This window comes from Carcharhinus amblyrhynchos, chromosome 12, assembly GCF_965287045.1.
Source record: "Carcharhinus amblyrhynchos chromosome 12, sCarAmb.v2.hapA, whole genome shotgun sequence".
Taxonomy (NCBI): Eukaryota; Metazoa; Chordata; class Chondrichthyes; order Carcharhiniformes; family Carcharhinidae; genus Carcharhinus; species Carcharhinus amblyrhynchos.
Genome location: NC_137335.1, coordinates 5,745,018 through 5,768,685, shown reverse-complemented (window position 1 = coordinate 5,768,685; position 23,668 = coordinate 5,745,018). Strand labels below are relative to the sequence as shown.

Sequence of the window (23,668 nt, the reverse complement as noted above, 5' to 3'; positions counted from 1 at the left end):
TGCTGTGGTTCAAGGCGGGAGCTCATCACCATTTTCTCAAGGGCAGCTAGAGATGGGCAATAAGTGGTGGCCTAGCCAGTGATGCCCACATCCCATGAACAAATGAAGAAAATACTGAGAACAGGCTGCAGGAAGAATTGTTATGTCAGGCCAAATGGCATTATCTTGTTCTCAGCTCTATGCTTTTCAGCAACCACATCTGGAAGCATAATTTTAGTTCTCAGGAATAACTGAGATACATACAATCAAGATAAATATAAGTACTGTCATTGTGTTGTTTAATGTGTGTACTTTCCAAATGCTTCATCCATTGGACACTGCAAAATGTTATTGAGGCACACCTGTGCTAGATACATAGTGCTGGTACCACACAAAAAGGAGGGGACATTTAATCTTGCATTTTATTTTAATTTTTTAACATCCAACTTCCCTTTGACTACAAGTCTTGATGCACATTCAAATCCTTGCTTTATTGCTGAATTTACAAACAGACATATACACTCAGGTTATGACATTCAGAAAGAGAGACAGAGACGACAGACAGGGAGAATCCTTTTTCCCAAAAATTTTATTAAAGATTATAAAACATTAGCATAATAATTTGTAATCATCAATTAAAAGCACCTTTAAAGCTCTTCATTTAGCCCTGGCAGTTTACATATAACATATAGTGGAATTAATACAGTGCAACATCAATTCTTTTCTGATTAATTCTTGCTTAAGATCGAGTTACATATACAAAACTATTTACCTTTTGCTGTAAACACAATGTACAGTAAAACATCCAAACTCAACTGTAAATATCCAAATTTACACATGATAACTTGAGCCCATGGTTAGTGGAAAACAAATTCATTACTCCCCTCCCATCACAATCTGGGTTTCCATGGCTGTAAGTCAAAGTTCAGCACTTTTAAACATTTCATTAAAGAAACAAATTGCCAATCATTGGCTTTCTGACGGTAAGAGAATTATTAAAAACCTTTTGTCCTTTTTGATCACACATTTAATAGGGGCCTGCAATTCAAAACAGTGTTCGAATTGCTGATCTGTTGTGACAAGTTTGATATTGCTTCAAATGCAGCTTTGAGGCACATCTTTAAACACGATCTTGAAATCCAGGGAGAAGAAATGTCACCAGATGTAGTGACAATCACATGACATTACTTTTAAAAAGCAGAACATTGCCATGTAATTGCAATAACGTGAGAAATGTTTCACATTTTCATGAATAGAAATTGCAATTTAATTACCCAAAAATGTATCTATTTTCAACATTATATTTTTAAAATTTATTCGCCACCACGATTGTCCCAGATCCACAATTAAAGACTACCTTGGGGTTAATACATCAGATATAATAATCAAACCTCAACAGTCCAAAATCTTAGGGACTGATTCATTGGCTGAGATTTTGCACTCTCCTACTGACCACAGTAGGATATTTCAGAACAACAGGAAGAGGTTATAGTTAGGAGATTCATTAATCACAATCCCTTGCAGCAAGTAGGATGGATGCTGAAAGATAAACTTTGCATTGCAAGCTAGATAGGTCCACCACATCAGGTGCTCCTCTTGAAAAGAAGCTGCACTATTGCAAAAGCGGCAGAAGCGAGTTTGTGCACACCAGTGTTTGGGGAACATATCATTAAAGAAAATGTGAAAGAATTACCATTTTACAGGATATCATGGTGCAGTCAATTTGACTTCAGTGTATACCTAATGACTCTTAATTGTATGCAATTTAAAATAAAAATAAAAACATCGAGGACCTACACCCATTGCACATCCTTGTTAAATGTGCAGTTTTACTATTTACGTCTGAAGTATATAATTTTCACGTACATTACACGCTACCATATTTTCAGCCAAAGTTGCCAACGAACTCAGGAAGATGTCCTGTATGATAGTACTAATTGCACAAGGTTAAAGTTTCACATTTAGATCGCTGAATGCTAAGCTTAACGTGTTACAGCGCACTGCTGTGCACACAATCACATCTATTATAGCTCCCCCTGTAAATGTAAAATGGAGATATCTATCAAATCTCCAAATTATTAGCAGCCCCAAGATTGGTACATGTGATATTAACTAAATAACTAGTTATTTTATGAAATGAAACAAATAATATTGAAGTTGGACCACCCAATAGCTACGAAATATTGTGTCTAATATAGCATATATTACCTGAATCAGATGGCAAACGTGGAATGCAATGCATTGTATAAAACAAGTTGATCAGGAAGAAGGGTTCTTTCACATTAGACTGTATATTAGACCAAAAAAAATCCCAATTAATAGGATGAACACTCTAGACAAACCAACTGCAATCATCTTCATTTTAAGCAGAGATGAAATGCTCAGAATAAAGCAGCACTTACCAGCATAATCAGGATACATAAAGTACAAAGTGCAAATATTATTGTATCAAAAAAGATAAAACTCTCAATATCCTTTACATAATTAAAATATATGAAATACATTATAGCTGGGTAGTCTGAGGCTGCAATGTGATGCCATCTTAAAGAAGTCAACTGTATTCAGGTCACAGGGTTTCGAAGCCTGCAGACACCACCTTCTATTGCCAGCGACTGTCCAGCCACAGCTCCTGGTGGAAGCCTTGAAATGTGAGTCTGTAAATAAACAGATTCATCCATTTTAGAATTCCAGATAAACACAGCTGCACAATGTGGACTCAAACATTGCCTCAATTACTCACTCGGAATCAAAAAATTGAACTACAGTGTCATTGATAAATACCATCCAACCAATTTATGCTGGCAATAAACTACATCTGCATCCAGCATGCACTTTCTCAGAGTTCAAGCATCCCTCTATATACTGGCTGTGGGAAAGTAGAGAGAGATATTAAGGAACACTTGAGCTATTAAGGACTAGAACATCATGAATCGACTGGATGACCACATACGTTCCTAGCTGCAATGTTGACAAACTACCAAATCTTTCCTCCCCATCCTTTTATCCAAAGAGGTGGCGGGGGCATGGACGGATCACGTGGCCAAAAATAGAAAAATTATTTTGAGTATGGAATGGGTTACAACATAATGATATTCAATACAAACTAAATCTGCAAACCTTCCAATGCCATGGAACAAAGCAAACTCTTCATGTGGATGTTCAGAAGTTTGGATATATTTTTTACATAGATCCCAGCACAAAATGGCAAATAATGTCATTGGTAAAGATGTCACAATATGAAGATCAAAAACTTGTATTAGAGTTTAATACAAGAGTTAATTGTACAATAAATCAGTAAAGATACACAAGGGTATTGGAAAAGTTCATAAGGTTTTAGGTTGTGTGATTACAAAAATACATTAAACTAATTATTAGGTTGTACTAAGCCTTGACATTCTCCCTACACACTGGGGGTACAAAGAAGAGCAACTAAAAATACCTTAAGACTCTCTTATCAGGATAAGCTCAAGTTACTGGGCTGCTTTTATCAGAAAAACACAACTATAAATTACGATTTAAGGTTTTAAAACAAAAGTAGAATTAAGATTCTGTCCTGTTGGATTGCATTGAGATGGATAAGACATGGGAAGGCCTTGGATTTTGTACATAAAACATACAAGCAAAGGAGTTGGATCTGATCCTTGGAGTACAGCATTTTTTAGATCCACTGCCCCTGGAGTGAGTATGAATTCCCCAGAAGATGACGAGATAATGTTTTGAGATCACATTTCTAGTTTTACATCACAGGGTATTTGATTTATTGTAACATGTATTGGGATACAGTGAATAGTATTGTTCCTTGCACACTATACAGACAAAGCATACCGTTCATAGAATACATAAGGAAGGAGGAAAGGAGAAGGCACAGAACATAGCATTACAGTCACAGATAGGATGTAGCGAAACAGTCAACTTAATACATTGTAGGTCCGCTCAAAAGTGTGAGGCACGAGAAGCTGTTCTTGAGTTGGTTGGTACGTGTTCTCAGACTTTTGATTCTGACGGCAGAAGATGGAAGAGAGAGTGTCCAGGGTGCTTGGGATCCTTGATTATGCTGGCTGCTTTTCCAAGGCAGTGGGAAGTGTAGACGGAGTCAATGGATGGGAGGCTGGCTTGTATGATGGACTAGGCTGCATTCACAACATTTTGTAGTTGTTGCGGTCTTGGTCAGAGCAGGAGCCATAGCAAGCTATGATACATCTGGAAAGGTTGCTTTAATTGAAAATAAGAGGATTTCAGAATTATGAAGTTTTGTTTGGTTATTTGGGAGAGGCGAGAGAAACAGCTAGGTTTTTTTCTTTCCGTTGGCTTCTAGATTTTTTGCACCTCTCCTAGAGAATTGTGCAAAGTGTGGGGTAAATGGTGCAGGTGGCTACACTAAGTGGATGGGTGGTGCTTAGTGGACTGGATGTTCCAATCCCATCCTTCCTTTAGTATTTTCATGACATCTTACCCCAGTGGAGATTTCTACAGAAGAGTATGAAAAAGCTTCCTACAATTCTGGGGCATTTTGTGTTGGAGAGTGTATTGCAATTTTTCGGCATGCTTTTCAAAATGTTCACAAATATTAACAATCTTCAAAGTCGTCTGTCAGTAATTCTAGCATTGAATTACTGACAGTAAACTTGATCGGCTTACTACAATGGAAACCAAGTTAAAAGAAGAAAAGGCAGGCTTCGAAGATCAAAAAATACTCTTACAAAACAATTGCTTTAAACTGTTGCACAGATCAGAAAAATATGACAAAGGGGGTGACTTTGCAGTTCTAAAACAAACACATGGGACAAATAACAGCTTTATATTTAAGCAATAGGAAATGACTAGCATGTGTCTGTGTGTGGAGAGAAGGGTTTGACCAAGTTAGTACTTGATCTGGCTTGAGGTAATGTCAAGAGCCAAATCACTGGCATGGTGAAATCCTGATGTACATTCTTACATTTGGTCAACAGATTGCAAACAGGAGTGTATAAAATACAGATTTACGTTCGAAAGAACATTTGGATTGGCAGAAAACTCTGAGGGAATAATAAAAACTCCAAATGGAAATTTTATAATGTGCATTTAGGAATCATACACTACTCCTATCACAGTTGAGATATGTTTTCGTGAGTGAAAAAAAGTCAAAGTCAAATACATCATTCTCATTGTACTACAAGGAATCACACAATGGCAAGATTTCTCTTTCGTGGTTTACTTAAAGGATTTTTGTAGATACAACCTCAGCACAACAAAAAATGGTGGCAAGCTGAGAACTCTAGACATTACAGCTGAAGAAACATGAAGGATTAATGACATAACTGTAAGCAGATGCCTGACTCGATTTATCGCTTCAAAATGCCTGCATCTGCAGACAGACCAAAACACTCAGTCCAGGAAACAACAGGGTCACTGTTAGGTTAGGATGTAATAAATATGAAAATCGATCAGAAGAACAAGAGGTTAACTGGATCTGTTACTTATTCATGAAAGAGGAGGGAACAAAATACTCTAAATAATCTTTAACGTAGAAAATGTCTCGGTGTTTTTTGGGGGAAAAAAGTAAATAAATAAGAGATTAAAAAGGGTGTCAGAGTTAACTGAAAACATATGCTCTGAAAAATAGGGTTTGAAGGTTTTTTTTAAAAAAAGAGGGAGAAGGGAAGTAGCCAGATAGAGGATCAGCCATGATTATACAGAATGGGGGAGCAGGCTCATGGGGCTTATGATCTGCTCCTATTTTCTATGTTTCTAAGGACACCCTAAAGCTGCGGTCTCCAAATTCCAATTCAGATGCGGCCCACTGCAGGCTGGATGTGGCTAACAGGCCATAGTTTGGAGGCCCCTGCCCTAAAAGATCAGGACAATATTGCATCCGAAAGGGACTTAGGGTGAGAACTTAAAATATAAAGCGAACTTAGGAGGGATCCGATGACAGTGTTTAGATCTTAGGTTAGCATTGTTGCCTCACAGCACCAGGAACTTGTGTTCAATTCCGGCCTCGTGTGACTGTATGGAGTTTGCATATTCTCCCCGTGTCTGCGGGGGTTTCCTCCAGATTCTCTAGTTTCCTCTCACAGTCCAAAGATGTGGAAGTTAGGTGGAATGGCCATGTTAGATTGTCCCTAAGTGTTAGAGGGACAAGCAGGGTAAATGTGTGGAGTTGTAGAGATGGGGCCTGGACAGGATCGTTTTCAGTGCAGGTTTGATGGGCTGAATGGCCTCCTCCTGCACTGTAGTGATTTTGAGGTCTGCCTTCTGGACTAATACAGAGAAAACTAAGTTATTTTCAAGCACAAGTACTAGATGGAAAAGCGTGTACTCAAATATCTAATTTCCATAGAATTTATTTTACCCAACTAATGATTATTACAGAGGGGTGGGGTACTCTGCTCAAGCCATGTACTGAAAACATTATACACAAATTGAATATTAAATTTATGTAAATTAGGTAACTGTAAAATGCCAAAAATGTGCTGAGAAATAATGTGCGAAACACATTACTCTTCAAAGAGTTTATATTTACTGTAATTCCCACAGTGTTTAACTAGTAAAAGAACAGAAAGGCAAAAATTAGAAGACCAGAATCTGCACCTGTAGAGATCAGGTCAACAGCTTTTGCTTTGTTCCTATACCAGGTTGAAGTCTATTATTTTCCAATACTGGCAACAATATCTCCAGCCTTTCCACATGCCATAAAAAAGCCGCTTTCATCACCACTGATCAAGACAACAGATGTTGGCAAAAAAAACTTCCAAAATCCAACATACAGATGGGTCAGAGTACACAGAGCAGCTGACTGGAAAATAAATTATGGCAAGCATGTAAAATAATTTTAAAATCAGAGGAGGAACAAAATACTGCTTTTAAACAGATCATATTCTTTCACTGACCTGTTTCAAACATGCAACAGAAGTTAGCTAAATTGACTGTTTTCAATTTGATCTCTTACAAATATATTTAATTTAAGAATAAACAGTCTACTCCTCCCCTATAAAAATGACATAACTAACCAGTGACTGTCCTTGACATCAGCACAATCTTTGATCAAATGTGGCATCAATGAGCCCTGGCATAACCAGAGTCAATGGGAAGGCGGGGAGAACTCTGTTCATTGGTTCAAGTGATTCCGAGCACAGCTTGTGCTGATTGAAGGCCAATCGTCTCAGTCCCAGGACATTGCTGCATTCATTCCTCAGGACAGTGTCCTAGACCCAACCATCTTCATCTGCTTCATCAATTACCTTCCTTTCATTACAAGGTCAGATGTGGCTATGTTTGTTGATGATTGCACAGTGCCCAGCACCATTCACAGCTCCTCAGATACTGAAGCAGTCCATATTAATATTCAGCAAGATGCGGACAATATTCAGGCTTGGGCCGATAAGTGGCAATTTCATGTCATGCAAATGCCAAGCAATGACCACCAAGGCAGAATCTAACCATCTCCACTTAATATTCAATGGCATTACCACTGCTAAATCCCCCACTATCAATATTATTGAGCAGAAACTGAACTAGACCACCTATGTAAACTGGCTATATGCACAAATCAGAGATTGGGGATTCTGAGGCTCCCCAAAACCTGTCCATCATTTACAAGGCACAAGTCAGGAGTATGAGTGCAGCTCCAACAACATTTAAGAACTTGATACCATTCAGGACAAAACAGCCTACTTGCATACATCCCATTCACCAATGCACAATAACAAAATGTGTACTATACATAAGCTGCATTATACCAGTGTACTTTTTGACAGCACCTTCCAAACCCATCATCTCCACCGACAAGAGGGACCGGTACAGTAGACTCATGGGAACGCATCATCTGCAAGTTTCCCTTCAAGACACACACCATACTGACTTAGAAGTTTATTTATTAGTCATGAATAGGCTTATATTAACACTGTAATGAAGATACTGTGAAAATGCCCTTGTCGCCGTGCTCCAGTGCCTATTCAGGTACACTGAGGGAGAATCCAGCATGGCCAATACATTTACCTGTTACCCTAGTCCCCCTGACACTATGCAGTAATTTAGCATGCCCAATTCACCTAACCTGCACACCTTTGGACTGTGGGAGCAAACAGGATCACCTGGAGGAAACCCACATAGACACGGGGAGAACATGCAAACTCCACAGACAGTAACCTAGGCTGGGAATCGAACCCAGGTCCCTAGTGCTGTGAGGCACAGTGCTAATCACTGCACTATGGTGCTGCCACTTGGAACTCTATCATAGCCTTTTATTCCATATGGCCATGGGATCAATATCCTGAAACTCCCTTCCAAGCAACGCTGCGGGCGTACCTGCATCAGGTGGAATGGATTAAGCATGATGCTTACCACCACCTTCCACATCCCATGAAACAATAATTAAAAATTTGCATTAAAAATTGTGGTGGCACAGTGGTTAGCACTGCTGCCTCACAGCACCAGGCACATGCGTTCAAATTCCCGGCTTGGGTTACTGTCTGTGCTGAGTTTGCACGTTCTCCCTGTGTCTGCGTGGGTTTTCTCCAGATGCTCCGGCTTCCTCCCACAGTCCAAAGATGTGTCTTAGGTGGATTGGACAGGCTAAATTGCCCCTTAATGTCAGGGACACTAGCTAGGGTAAATTCATGGGGATACGGGGATAGGGCCTGGGTGGGATTGCGGTTGGTGCAGATTCGATGGGTGAATGGTCTCCTTCTGCACTGTAGGATTCTAAAATGCTATGATGATTCAAACCATGAGGGCAATTCACAAGCCATTGATATTTATAAGGGAGTAGCTGAAAATCCCTATCTATGCAAATGATTTTTAAAAATTAATTCATGGATGTGGGCTTCACTGTCTTGGCCAGCATTCATTGCCCATCCCTAATTGTTCTTGAGAAGGTGGTGATGAGCTGCCTTTTTGGACACTGCTTGCAAGAGAGGCAGAAACCCACATGGCATTTGGTCTGCAGCCTTGACATGTATATCCTGAAAGTGGAATTAGGCTTGATCTCTCTTTTCTGGCCTCCTTTCTCTCCTTTCTAACAATAGGTCAAATGGCCACCTTTGTCGCATGCACACACACACAATGGAAGAACCAAGCTAAATGACTAAATGGTCTCCTCCTGCTCCAATGTGCCAAGCATCATGAAAACCATGACTATTACAGACAGGGTTATTTGAGACAGTACCAAGCAAGCTGGCTCAACCAAAACAAAAATTCAGAAAATGCTCTGATAACCAACCAAAACAAATCATACAGAGCAACACAGCTGGCTGAAGCAACAACATGCAGCATTACAGAATGCCTGGAGATATGTCTATCCCACGATTCCCAACATTACAAAATTTTTCATCCTGCCCACGCCACTTCAGGGAAGAACAAGCCAGATGCAAATCAGTGTTCATTTTCTAGATCCATACATGAAAAATAGCCTCTTGGGTTACATACTGGATGGCTGGTAGCATAGTTGAAACTGTACAAGAACAAAAAACAATGTTTTGCCATGATCCAAAATCCACAACAACATGCAAGGAGTGAGTCTTGTTATTTGGAAACCAGCCTTGGCATGCCTGCATGGTATAATACAAACTTCAATCCCTCCATTTGGACTGGGCCTGGCAAGAAATCTAAAGTATCTCAGATTTCTTAAAACTATTAAAATGGTATCAAGATTGCAGCAGCTGCCAAGCTAATACCTGTCTAATGCCAAACTCTGGTGCAGTAACCATCTGAATTGGCTACACATGAACCAAGACAATGTCTACCAATTATAGGGTTAGGCACTTCCGCTTACCAATGCTGACACGATAAGTTAATTCCGTTCTTGGTAGAATCTTGACAGTTTGACTGCAAAAATACTGTCCATTTTGTAAACTATCCTCCTGTTCCCCACCCACTGCTTTTCCTACCATCTACCTGCATCACAATTTTGTTAGCAGGGAAACATATTGGAATAAAATGATCAGAAAAGCAGCTTTTTTTTTGATTACAATGGTTATGAACATGTCTCATTAGGATAGCAGCAATGGAGGGTGTATGTAGAGTCAACATTGACTCATTTTGGTGACACGGGGGTGGGGGAGAGAGAGAAGTCAGTTGTTGAATTAATTGCTTACACCAGAACTGAAATCATAGAAACATAGAAAACAGGAGTGAGTGTACGTAAGCCATTCAGCATGAGCCTGCTCCACTATTCAATGTCACGACTAAATTTCTTTCTCAATAGAGAATTCCCATACTTCTTGACAGCTTTATGGACCAGAAATCTATTTCCTTTTAAATTGTCTTCAGTGACCTGGCCTCCACAGCCTTCTGTTGCACAGGCTCACCAACCTCTTGGCAGAATTTTATGCTCCACCCAAGGGCTGGATTTCCCCTAGGAACCTACCCGGCCAAATCTAGACACATTTGGGCAGTCAGCCCTTCAGGCCCTGAGGTGGCCAGTTAATAGTCATTTAAGGAACGAATTCCACCCAGCCTTAATTTTTAGGCTGGCAGCAGCAGATGCGGAAGGGTGGGAGAGTGACATTTACACTTACCCCATCCAGAGATGAGGGTGTTGGACTATGAAGAGACTAAATAGACTGGGTCTGTACTCGTTGGAGTTTAGAAGGATGAGGGGGGGATCTTATAGAGACTTATAAGATAATGAAAGGGATGGATAGGGTAGAGGTAGAGAGATTCTTCCCGCTTAGAAAGGACAGCAGGATTAGAGGGCACAGCCTCAAAATAAGTGGTGGTGGTGGTGGTTGGGGGGGGGGGGGGGGGGGGGGGGGGGGGTGTGCAGTTTAGATCGGAGTTGAGGAGGAACTTCTTCACTCAAAGGGTGGTGAATCTCTGGAATTCTCTGCCCGTTGAAGTGGTGGAGGCTACCTTGCTAAATATATTTAAGTCACGGGTAGATAGGTTTTTGACAGATAAGGGAATTAAGGGTTATGGGGGGAAAGCGGGAAAGTGGAACTGATCCACTTCAAATCAGCCATGATCTTATTGAATGGCGGAGCAGGCTCGAAGGGCTAGATGGCCTACTCCTGCTCCTATTTCTTATGTTCTTATCTTGGGCAGGAATTATGGGAGGTGGGGAGCCCTCACTCTAAGGCTCCCTTATCTCACCTATTGAAGGTCCCAGGACTCTGAGTGCCACATGATCATGTCTGGCCACTGCTATGCTGTGCCTGACTGGGTTAAAAAGCTTTCAGTCAATCTGACTGGATGGCAGTTCTCACAGGTGAATTTCCGCCCACTGCTAGCTCTCAGGATGGTGAGTGCCAATAGCTCATTATCCTTAAAATGCTACCCTCTGAGTGAAGAAAGCTCTCCTCTCCTCAGTCTGAAATGGCCTACACGTATTCTGAGACTGTGACTCATTGCTCTAGAAGAAAACATCAACTCTGTATCCAGTCTATCCAGACCTATCAGAATTTTGTGTGTCTCAATTAGATCCCCTTTCATTCTTTTAAGTTCCAGTGAATATGGGCTTAGTCAACCCAATCCCCTCTTACGACAATCTTGCCATGCCGGGAATCAGTCTGGTGAACTGCACACGATATTCCAGCAGTAGCCTCACAAAAGTCCCAGACAACTGCAGAAAAACATCCTTGTAGCTCTAATTAAGTCTACATAATCTATTAATAATGATAAAATCAAATTTCATTTTAAAAAATCTTTCAATTACTTGACTTTCAATTACAATGCTTTGACAGGACTTGGAGGCACAGCTTCTTGACTGCCATTTTCATACCTCTATGCTCACACAGCATGTTTTCATTTGTGTCCCTCAATAAGTATCTAGTCCCCTAGGGGACTGACCAATGTTTCTGTTGCTCAGTGATAGTTTATACTGTATAATCACATGGTCTACCCAAAATTTTCTTCAAGAAAAATTATTCATGAAATCTCCCACCTTTCTAAAAACTTGACTGTCTGTGAACTATGAGATTTAAAACAACAGAAATTCTAAGAATTTTAAGTGAAATGCTTAACTATATTTTGTTATTCTCATAGAATGGCGTTTACAGATTGGTATTTCTCTGTTGGTATTGTAAATTTCATCCATTTTGTAACTTTAGGTCAAGGAAAACTGAATAGAAGTTTGTGTTTTTTTTAAGAATGTGAGAAAAGTAACAAAAATAAGCGTGAAAAGAAATATTAAGTTAATAAAAATGAAACGATGCTCAAATGGCAAGGGTAACAGAGATAATTCTTTCCAAGTGAACAAATAAAGTAGCAACATGTCTGATTCGCAAACATAATTAGATGTGTCTAGAGTGGATAAATATTTTCAATGTAACTAAATGAATTAGGCTTTAAACTCCATTTGAAGTAAATGGAGCCAAGAATAAGGATATTGAAACTCTATTTGAAAAGACAGCATGCCACCCTCCTGTCTCAGCCAGAAAGAAAGGCGTAGTGACAAATGTTGGCAGGCTACTTCCACCATTAAATAAGCTCCAAGTTATCAAAGAGAGGGTCTGAACAAAAATATTCCAGCATTTATTGACTTAATGATTGGACCTTTAGGTCAGTTGGAGAAAGCAGATATCCATGGGCTATTAGGAGGAACAACTCGGATGAGGCCAGTGTTTTGGAAGAATAACTTGGGTAAGGCCAGAGATTTGCCAAGGATAAAAAACAGCCAATAAAAAAGGGGCAAAAATAAATCTTCTCGAAATGCCAAAATGTCACAGTATGAGTTAAACTGGTTTACTCCCAATAAGGCAGTGATTGTTGAACCTAATTTAAAATTGCAAATCCTAACGTTTATTTTTTGATCAAACTGGTCAACTATTCCTTCCCCCTCCCCACCCCCACTGACCCTTCTCCGTTTTGGGTATTTGTGGTTGCTCGCTAAAAAACACTTGTGGCCACAGATTCAAAGTGGGGGTGGTGAAGAGGGATTAGTCTCGTAAAGGAAGGTCAAAAGCGTAATTTAAAGTTGAAGTGAGAAGAGCAGCTGCCTCTGTCAGGCCTTCAACAATACCAGCTGCAGAATTTGCGGGCAATATGGAAACAATGTGCACCAGATGTCAAAGAATGGAAGAGAAGCTGCTCAGCAAGCAGCCAACTTACCATGCCTTTAATGTCCCAGTGTCACCTCTGTTACTGAGCCACATTTCACACAGAATAAAACTGTTGAGTTCTAATATAAATCAAGGCTCTTAAACGTTTTGAGAACCACGTTTAGAGACTCAACACAAAAAAAGTCTTTGCTTGGTTGCTTTGAAGTACTTGGAAGAAAGAAAATGTGAAGGAGGTTAGAAATCTTCCTTGAAAACCTCAAAAAAGTGTACTGTGATCAAAAAGAGGTTTGGAGATCTGAACGATTTATGATTTGGTAACAGAAAATAATCTTCAGGGGATGTTCTACACTTCAAAAGCTACTGCAAAATGTACTTTTTTGTGAGCCAACACAATCTGTATTGATCTAAAAAGCCACTCACCTCACAGCTGTGAGAGATCTCTTAAGAATATACATTTTGGATTGGCATCTGTAAAATGCATAACTATATATTTAAAAAACCGGACTGCCTCAATGAAATTAAAAATTAACATTGGAAAGAAGACATTTACTAAAAAAAAAGAATTACAGCTTTAAATTACGAGGGTGGATTGAGACTTACCTTAGCTTTGCCATCTTGAGTTGACATGTAGCCAACGCACATACTCTCAGTGGTGTGACTCCATAAAAACTCAACTGTGTAGAAACAATTTTAAAACATAATACAAGCAAAATTAAATGCACTTACAGAAACAGGTCACTTAGTAACAAAGGATAGCAAACGTTTAATTTTCAACACTGCAGTAGTAATTTCATGTTTCAATGGCATGTAATTGTAAAACAAATCTCTTCCACAGTTCACAATATTTCATGAGGGAAAGTTCTTAGTTTGAAAAAGATCAAATCTATTTCTAAAAAATTTATTACAATTAATTAACAATCGATATTTTTATAGTTTTCCTAATTTCTCATCTGGTTTGTTGTATTCACTATGTAAATAAAAAAAACTGGCCTATCACAAATCTTCCAATAAAAATCATTTAAAGTTGTGCGGGTAAGAAGATTAGCCAATTCTGGCCTCTTGCACACGCATAACTAAAATTGCTCCATCATGAGCAACCATGTCTTCAGCTACCTAAGCCCCAAGCACTGGAATTTCCTCTTAACCCTCACCATCTGTGAATGAGTGTCAAATTGTGTTTGATAACACTCCTGTGAAGTCCTTGCCATGTTTTACTATGTTACAGGTGCTTTATCAATGCAGGTTATAGTAATATATTTACTTTTGTATAGTACATACTTTTGCATCCAAAAACACTATATTTGTTCTTATATGTACACAGATGACATCCAGCTCTCTTTCACTAACTCTCTCAACTTCTCCAACATTGCTAAATTATCAAGCTGCTTGTCAGTCCGCCAGTGCTGGACAAGCAGAAATTTCCTCCAATTAAATATTGGAAGGACTGAAGCCACTGTTTATGATCCCCACTCCAAACTGTTTCCCAGGTACAGAATCCATTCCTCTCCCTAGTAATTGTCAGAGAACAACGTAAAGTGTTCACAAGCTTGGTATCGTATTTGATCCTCAGATAGGCTACTGAGCTTGTATTTGTGCCATTTCCACCTCCATAATATTGTCAATTTTGCTCATCTCAGCTCATCTGCTGCTAAAACCCTCACTCATATCTTCATTGCCTCTGACCCGACTATTTCAACACACTCCTGGCTGGTCTCCTACATTGCATCCTCTGTAAACTTGAGGTAATGCAAAACTACGTTGCCCCTGTCTTAACTTGCACCAAATTCCATTATTCCTGCGCTCACTGGCCAACACTGGCTCCTGGTCAAGCAACACCTTGATTTTATAAATTTCTCAGCTGCGTTTCCTGTCTATTTCTGTGATATCCTCCAGCCCCACGACATCAGATAGCTGTGATCCTCTAATTCTGGCCTCTTGTGAATTCCCAATTGTAATTGCTGAACTATTGCTGGCTATGCCTTCAGTTGCTCCCGCCCCAAGCTCTAGGATTCGTTCATTACGCCACTTGAGCTCTCGATCTTGCTTTGCTCTTTAAGATTCTTCATAAAGCATTTTGACCATGCTTTTGGTCATCTGATTGGAGGTTAACTCACGTGACTCTCACATTTTGTTTCATAATGCTTCTGTGAAATGTTTTGGGATGTTTTATTATGTTAAATGCCAACATAAATATGAATTGCTACTGTTGTGCCAGCTTTCTAGTGCCACATTTAAAAGGTTTAAAAAAATGAATTCAAGAATGTCTGGACTAATTTAAAATCAAGTCCAAGTAATTTAGAGAACAAAGTAAAGAAACCTTGCCACGATTTCATTTTTATACATTGGACAATACAACCTGCAACAAGATATCAAAGCAGATGATATGGTATGACAGAAAATTATATGTAATTAAGCTTTACATGTACAATAAACCTCCAGAAGGTCTTTGTGCCATCTCCAAGGTAGACTTGTATGCAAAATTACCAACAGGAGAAATCTGAACAACAAACTACTCTTCTTGGGACAAGACAGATGCCTTGAGTACATCAAATAGGAATCCTATCAGAAATGTAAGATAGAATTTTCCAAGGCTATTGGAGGCTGGTTTGTGAACAAGCAGGGAAAAATCCCAGAAACTGATGTCAAGTTGGGATCCCACCCTCTTCCAGCTTTTCCCAAGATTGAAGGAGAGCAGGGAATTCCCTACCTGTGGACTAAATGATTTAGTAGCTGTTGAAATTGTTAAGAAGCCGGTCATGGGGTGTTTTAACCCTGGATACTAGACTTGCCAGCCACTGAAACAGTTTCCTAACCTGTCAACAATTCACCAGGGTCACCAAGGCGAGTGCATGGTAGAAAGAGCTTCTTCAGTGAAAATGACTAGCTGTGACAGCTATGATCAGTTACACTGAAGAGATCTAAGCATTGCCACTGATAGCTGGCTGCTCAAAGCATTTCTCCTGAGTTTCTTCAAAGCTTGACAGGTGATTGTCAATTTACGGTAAGACATTTCAGCTGGTTAATCCTCCACTTATTGCAGCAGTACCATACTGCTGCCAGTCTTCAGCATGTCCTGCAAGCAGCTTATTCAGTTCAATCTTTTATCTTCACTGAGGGTGAAGTGCAGAGGCATGCCGCACTAATCAGAGGAAGGTGGTGGAAGAGTGGTCATGTCATTGGACTGGTAATAAGAACATAAGAAATAGGAGCAGGAGTAGGCCATCTAGCCCTTCGAGCCTGCCCTGCCATTCAATAAGATCATGGCTGATCTGTCGTGGCTCAGTTCCACATTCCCGCCCTCTCCCCATAACCCTTAATCTCCTCTCTTATCAAAAACCCATCAACCCGCATCTTAAAAATATTTAGCGAGGTAGCCTCCACCACTTCAACGGGCAGAGAATTCCAGAGATTCACCACCCTTTGAGTGAAGAAGTTCCTCCTCAACTCCGTTCTAAACCGCCCCCCCTTTATCTTGAGGCTGTGCCCCCTAGTCCTACTGTCCTTTCTGAGCGGGAAGAGTCTCTCCACCTCTATCCTATCCATCCCATTCATCATCTTATACGTCTCAATGAGATCTCCCCTCATTCTTCTAAACTCTAACGAGTACAAGCCTAGTTTATTCAGCCTCTCCTCATAGCTCAACCCCCTCAACTCCGGTATCAGCCTAGTAAACTTCCTCTGCACTCCCTCCAAGGCCAAAATATCCTTGCGTAAGTACGGCGCCCAAAACTGCACACAGTACTCCAGCTGCGGCCTCACCAATGCCCTATACAGCTGCAGCAAGACCTCCCTACTTTTATATTCAATCCCCCTCGCGATGAAGGCCAGCATCCCATTCGCCTTCCTGACCACCTGCTGCACCTGCAAGCTGGATTTTTGCGACTCATGCACAAGGACCCCAAGGTCCCTCTGCACCGTCGCCTGCTGCAGTTTTTCTCCACGTAAGTAATAATCCTTCCTACCATTATTCCTACCAAAGTGGACCACCTCGCACTTGCCAACATTAAATTCCATTTGCCATTTCCTGGCCCATTCGCCCAGCCTATCTAGATCCTTCTGTAGACTCTCCACACCCTCCGCACAATTTGCCGTTCCACCAATCTTGGTGTCATCAGCAAATTTCGACACCCTACACTCGGTTCCCTCCTCCAGATCATCTATATAAATGGTAAATAGCTGAGGCCCCAGCACCGACCCCTGGGGCACTCCACTAATCACCAACCGCCAATCCGAATAGCACCCATTGACCCCCACTCTCTGCCTATTTGACAACCAATCCTCTATCCACGCTAACACCCTACCCCCAACTCCATGTCCCCTGACCTTCTGCAATAACCTCTTGTGAGGTACCTTGTCAAACGCCTTCTGAAAATCAACACAGACCACATCCACTGGCTCTCCTCTATCCACCGCCCTAGACACATCCTCATCAGGCTAATGTTCTGGAAATAAGGGTGAAATCCCACCAAGGAATTTAAATTCAATTAAAATAATCTGGAATTTAAGTAAATTTAGTACATTAAGTAATGGTCATAATTGTCACCAAAACTCAGGTGGTTCATTAATACCCTATAGGGAAGAAAATCTGTTGCCCTTACCGAGTGACTCCAGATCAACAGCAATGTGGTCGACTCTCAACTGCTCGCTGGACAACAAATACGGGGCTTGCCAACGACATGCACAGAATCAATGGCCTTTTTAATCAGCAACATGCCACGCCAGAGGAAAGATGGAATGGACACCAAGATCCAGCTGAACGAAGGACGCTCAACACGCTGAGGGTCAGTTTTTACAACAGGTGAGCTCTAGTGTCACAGGAGTTTCAGGCTCCATGGCAGACCAATGCTGCCAGTTCTAGCCTCCCAGAACAAGACTTCTTCCCTGTGTAGCAGGTGGTCATGCATTGCCAATGGCCAACATGATCTGTTGCTGGAAGGAATCATCCCGCTCCCCTTGGTCTCTCCCTCTTGCCAAGTTGTGCACTCTCTTCTGCAAGAAGAGAAAGCACTCAGGCACAAGTGCTATGGTGGCTGGAGGAGGACACCAGTTGTGAAGGATGACGGTGAGACATGGGTGTGGGAAGTCAATAGGCCGAGGGAGAGTGAGCATTTTGGCTGTTTGGATTGGTATACGATGTGCCTGCAGGGAGAAGAATGAGTGAAGCTGCAACAGGTGTTGCCTTGATGAGTGCTGCGCATGAGAATGCTGGATGCCAATGTGGACTTGAGCATATGAAAGTGTTATACCTCTCATGTCATTCCCTCCTGAAATCAGAGATTCTGTTACCGCACCGAGTCCAGGTTGGAGAGATCGCATTCTTGCTGCTGAATTTCTTGGGTCACTTCCATTGTGCCTCCTTGCATGAATAGATTGTCCTCTTCCTCCCATATTTGGGAGAGCTTAACTCACTAAATTCCTCTGGTCCTGCAGCAGGACATCCAGGTCAGAGGCACAGAGCTGAGGGACAGTCTTCACAGATCTGCTTTTTGAGTCCTATGGTGAACTTTTCTGATCCCTGTCATGGTCCCTATAATTAGAGATCCTTCCTTTGACAGAGTTGCTACATCATCCTACCCTTTGTCCCTGCACCATCCTGCCCTTCCTCCCCAAGTGTTTGAGGAGGCTGGAGGTAGGACATCAATACAGAGGAGACTAAGGTGGTAAGATTTTGGTTATATCGCTTACCTAGGAGTGCTTGAGTATTCAATGACGACTCGGATTCTAGTGAACATCTGCAGCAACGGAGAACTATGACTCCTCCCAGGACAGAATCTTCATGGGCAAGGAATGGTGAACCTGTGAATAAACCAGACAAATGTTACTGGACTTTTACTAACGGAAACCTGCAGATTATTCCAATTTTAAATATTGGTAGCCTTACTGCTTCAAAACTTTGTTATTTCTTTCAAGATAATTAACACACCAACTGTTTTCCACAACTAAAGGCAGAAATCCTATGCACAAGCTAGGTTAGAGTCAAGTAAAGCCCAATGAAAATAGAGTTTAAGCTTAGTTAGGCATTACGGACAGATTCCCCCAGCCTGCAGCACTGCCCAAGTAGCAAAGCGGGCCAGGAGACATTAGTGGGGGGGCTCGCGACCAGCCGCTCACAAGTCTCCCAGGCTCCTTTTTTCCATGTAATCAGCCCCGCACTGGAAATCAGCATTGGGATGATTACCATATGGAAATTGTTATTTTGAGGAAGCCAGTAAGTGGGAGGGGATGGGACGGGACGGGATAGGACTATGCTGCCAGCCTCTCCAGCAGAATGAGGTCCTGCCTCTCCCCCTCACCCCACGTTCCAGCGTGAATCTCTCTGAGGCACTCTGAAGCACAGTGTGCCAAAGATTCGTTCAGCTAAGTATGCCTAAAAGACGGGCAGGAAGTTCTTCCATTTTACCACCTGTTGGGCACTTAGTTTTTTTTTGGGAGAATCTCAGCCCACATTTTTGATGTGTAAAGGGAACCGGTTCCCTTCTTTAAAAAGATTATAGAGAAAGGTCAGTTTTAGATGTGCAATCTTAGCAATGCTGCTACATTTGCAAACTCAGCTGTATCTGTTTGAGCCTCAGCACAACAATCCATGGGCTGCTTTTGTGCACTTAGTCATCTAGGTTACGTTGAAATAGACGGCTGGGGTCATAAGAACATAAGAATAAGGAGCAGGAGTAGGGGTGAAGGGTGAGGCAGGCACACAAATTGTTTGGCAACTACTGAATGAATATAGCTAAAAGAGGACTTGCAGGAGACACAACATGTAGCCAAATGATCAACAGTTCACCTTTTAGGACAACAAAACCTCAGCACGATGTTCCAGTACCACTGCAGATCTGCCTACATTGCTGGACTGTGAGGTCTACCATCCTTATCTGGACATAGTGAAATCCAATTCCAAAAAGAAAAATTATACATAAATGTATGAAAATCAAAATGGTTGTTTCTCAATATTAATATTTTCAAAAAATATGAATACTATGATTAATTATCATACTTTGCCTTTATTCAGTCGGTATGTAAAAATATTTGTGTCATAAACTGAATGGGTGACAACAAGTAATTGGTTGAAAAGGGATTAAGGAGATTGACATTGTGAATGAACTGAATTAATAACAGTTATTAATCTCGGGTGCTCCAGCGCACTTGTCATTTCAACTCTGCCTTTACTAGAAGAACTGAATGAACAGAATAGTTACTTTTCCCAGCTAGTTCCCTTTACTTCATCAGTACTAGCCAATTAAATGTTCCCCACCTCCATAAACATTACAAGTGCCATTTATAAAATTACATCGAAATTCAATTTGTTAAAAGGGGCAAAACCAGCACTTGAAACTTAATCTCGTTGCATTTTGCTTTTATTCATTCACATTTGTTTTGCCTTTTATCCAGCTTTATTTATCATTTTCGTATGGAGCAACACCATCACAGCTGCCGCTCTATAAACATCTGAGGCCATGTGAGGGTTACTCGCCACAGAATTTCTTAAATAGATTTAAAATTACATGGTAACCTACTGAAGATATTCAATTCATACCACTGTGGTTATGGACTCAAATCCAAGTAGTAGGTAACATTTTAATCCACCACCCACAATGTGCAACCATTTTAGTAATTTCTCAGCCAGGCAGCTGGGTAGGAAACCTTGTGGAAATGGCATGCTCTCTGAGTTGCCTAGTCCCGTCCAATGAGAAAACAGCATGGGAGCGCAACAGGCTACTCTGGTGAATGAAACATGGCTGAAAATACATGTCAGAGAATCACACAGCACAAAGGAGGTCATTTGGTCTATCGGCCTGTGCTGGCTCTTTGGCAGAGCTTTCTGCTTTGTTTCTCTGTAGCCCTGGAGTATGTTTTCCCCCTTTGTGGGAATAAAACTGAAAATTAAGACCAATAAAAGCAGAAGAGATTACGTTCCAAAGTAGCATTTTATGGCAGGTAATATAAATAAAAGATTCACATTGAAATCCTTACAAGTTGTATTTTTTAAAAAATTCATTCATTTGATGTGGGTGTCACTGACAAGGCCAGCATTTATTGACCATTATTAGTGGTCATAAATTGAGTGGCTTCCTTGGCCATTTCAGGGGGTATTTAAAAACCAACCACATTGTTCTGGATCTGGAATCACACACAGGCCAGGTCAGGTAAGGATGACAGATTTCCTTCCCTAAAAGGACAGTGAGCCAAGAGGGTTTTACACAATCCACAATGGTTTCAAGGTCATCACTAGACTTTTAATATCAGGGCCAGAATATTACACTGTTCACGCTGACAAGATTTTCTCATCCTGTCGCAGTGAACGGAGATTTGGCTGGCTGCTAAATTCTCCAATCATCACTGCAGCAGGAGTGTGGCGGTAAGATTGCGACCTAGATTCTTATTGAATTCAAATTTCATCATCGGTCGTGGTGGGATTGCTGCACGTCTCTGAATTACTTCTCCAGTGACAATACCACTATATCACCATCTCCTCAAAAACACATTATATAGCAACCTTAACATAGCAAAACGTTCCAGAGATGCTTCACAGGAAAGGTAAACAGAATTTGACACAGAACTACACAAGGAGATTGTAGGTCAAATGACCAAGAGCTTGGTTGGGTTTTAAGAAGAGAGGTGAAGTGAAGAGATTTATGGAGGGAATTCCAGAGCTTAGGGTCCTGACAACAGAAGGTATGATCATCAATTGTGTAGTTTTTAAAAATTGGGGATGTCGAAGGGCTCAGAATCAGCACGTACATCTTGGCAGGACTGCAGATTAGAGATACAGGAGAAACGGGCTACAGAGAGGTGTGTGAATTCCGGGATGAGAATTTTAAAATCTAAGCCTTAATTGGGAGCAAATGTAGTTCAAGAACATAGGAGCGACGACTGAAGGAAATGGTGCCAGTATGGACATGGATAGCAAGTTTTGAATGACCAAATGTTTAAAGAGAGGGCAGAAAGGTGGGAGGCTGGCGGCAGTACATTAGAATGGACAAGTCTAGAGGTGGCAAAGACATGGATGAAGGTTTCAGCAGATGAGCAGAGGCAAGGGTGGACTTCGGCAATGTAACAGGGGTGAAACTAGCTGGCCTGATGGGGGAGACGTGGCTGTAAGCTCATTGTGGGGGTCAAATGTGATACTAATGTTATGAACAGTCTGGATCATCATCAGCCAATTACTAGGAAGAGGGATGGATTATTTGGCTAGGAAATGATGTTTGTTGCAAGGAAAAAGACAATGGCTTCAAACTTCCCAAAAGTTAATTCAAAGAAATTTCTGCTCATCTTATTTTGGATGTCGGATCAGCAATCAGATAATTCAGAGATAGTGGAGAGATCAAGATGGTGAGGTATAGCTGAGTTTGAAAGCGCATATCTAGAATTACATATTTTCAAATGAGGCTGCCAAGGGGCAACATGCAGATGAGAAACAAGATCCTTGCGGACACCAATGGCAATGTTCTAGGAGTGGGAAGAGAAGCCATTTCAGATGATTCTCTAGTTACAAGTGGATACATAAGAATCACATCAAGTGAATGCAGCTCCACTCAACTGGACGACAGTGGAGTGGCACTGGAGGAGAATGGTATGGTCCACTATGTCAAAAGCTACAGACAAGTCAAGAAGGGATAGTTTACCTTTGTCATAATCACACAGGATGTTAATTGTGACTATAATAGCCTTTCCAGTCCTGTGGGAGAGCAGATGGAGAGAGAGACCTGACTGAGGGAACACAAACGTGAAATTGTGGGAAAAGCTGATATAAATTTGGGAAGTAACATTTTCAAAGGACTTCAGAAAGGAAAGGAATATGCTGGTGGTTTGCAAAGATGGAGGGGTCAAGGGTTGGCTTTTGAGGAGAGGGGTGATAATTGCAGGTTTGAAGGAGAGGGAAACAATACCAAAGGAGTTAACAATACAAGTTAACATAAGAGCTAGGAAGAAAAGTGGGGTAGTCAGCAGTTTAATGGAAATAGGATTTAGGGAGCAGGAAGTAGGCATCATGAGTGAGATAAACTTAGAGAATACGTGAGAGGACACAGGAAAGAAACTAGAGGAATTTACAAATTCAGGGCTGGGGCAGGTGGTCAGGTCCTTAAAAGATGGTGATGAGGGGGTGAGAGGAGAAGAGAGGGGGGCAGTGCAGGGAGATAGTGAAGGAAGCCTTTGAGGATGCTTGGCTCAGTGAGCTAGGGGAAGGGAGGGAAGTCATCCCCAACACAGTAAGAAATAAATCTGAACCCCTTTCACAGAGATTTTTACAAAGAATGGAGTTGAGCTAGACACGTAAGCAATGCACACACTCCATTTCCCATGGCTTTAATTGGTGAACACCCAGAAAGACAATAGATGCACCTTCAAGGATTTTCCCCCCACCTAATTGCACTTCCATATCCCTCAATGAGGAGGAAAACACTAGTAGTGAACACCATGATTTAAATTAATTGTTGGAAAACTAATAGAACAGCTGAAGGATTGGATAATTAAGTATTTTGGAGTACTGTCCTTACACCTCCAGAATTTCAAATGCTCCAAGTTCTAATTTGCATGCTATTTCCCTTCACCTTCCTTTTGGCAATCACGCCAAAATGAAGGCTTGGACTTTCCTGATATTGTCAGTAAAATGGCTGGGCATTATTGTCATCCCTCCATGATCATGCTGGGCTCCAACAGAGGGCTCCCAGCATCTTCAGCATTTTCTGTAATAGGGAGGTCCTATCTGTTGGTAA

General features: G+C 41.1%; 1 protein-coding gene across 4 annotated transcripts in view; it reads right to left on the bottom strand.

The window, feature by feature from the left end:
* Positions 1-550: 550 nt before the first annotated feature.
* tasp1 (taspase, threonine aspartase, 1) overlaps positions 551-23,668 on the bottom strand; it is an 81,775-nt gene continuing 58,657 nt past the window's right edge. For 2 of the 4 annotated variants that reach the window (XR_013888249.1, XM_080200010.1), the window contains exons 11-12: positions 19,738-19,825; positions 18,670-18,752 (exon numbers count right to left, since the gene is read on the bottom strand). Coding sequence is in view for 2 of the 4 variants with exons in the window: in XM_080200010.1 (XP_080056136.1) it covers positions 19,757-19,825 (69 nt within the window). In the remaining 2 variants the exon portion in view is untranslated. Of the gene's footprint in view, positions 2,634-13,556; positions 13,631-18,641; positions 18,753-19,737; positions 19,826-23,668 lie in introns of those variants that run through there. The other 2 variants (XM_080200009.1, XR_013888248.1) reach the window with 2 other exon arrangements.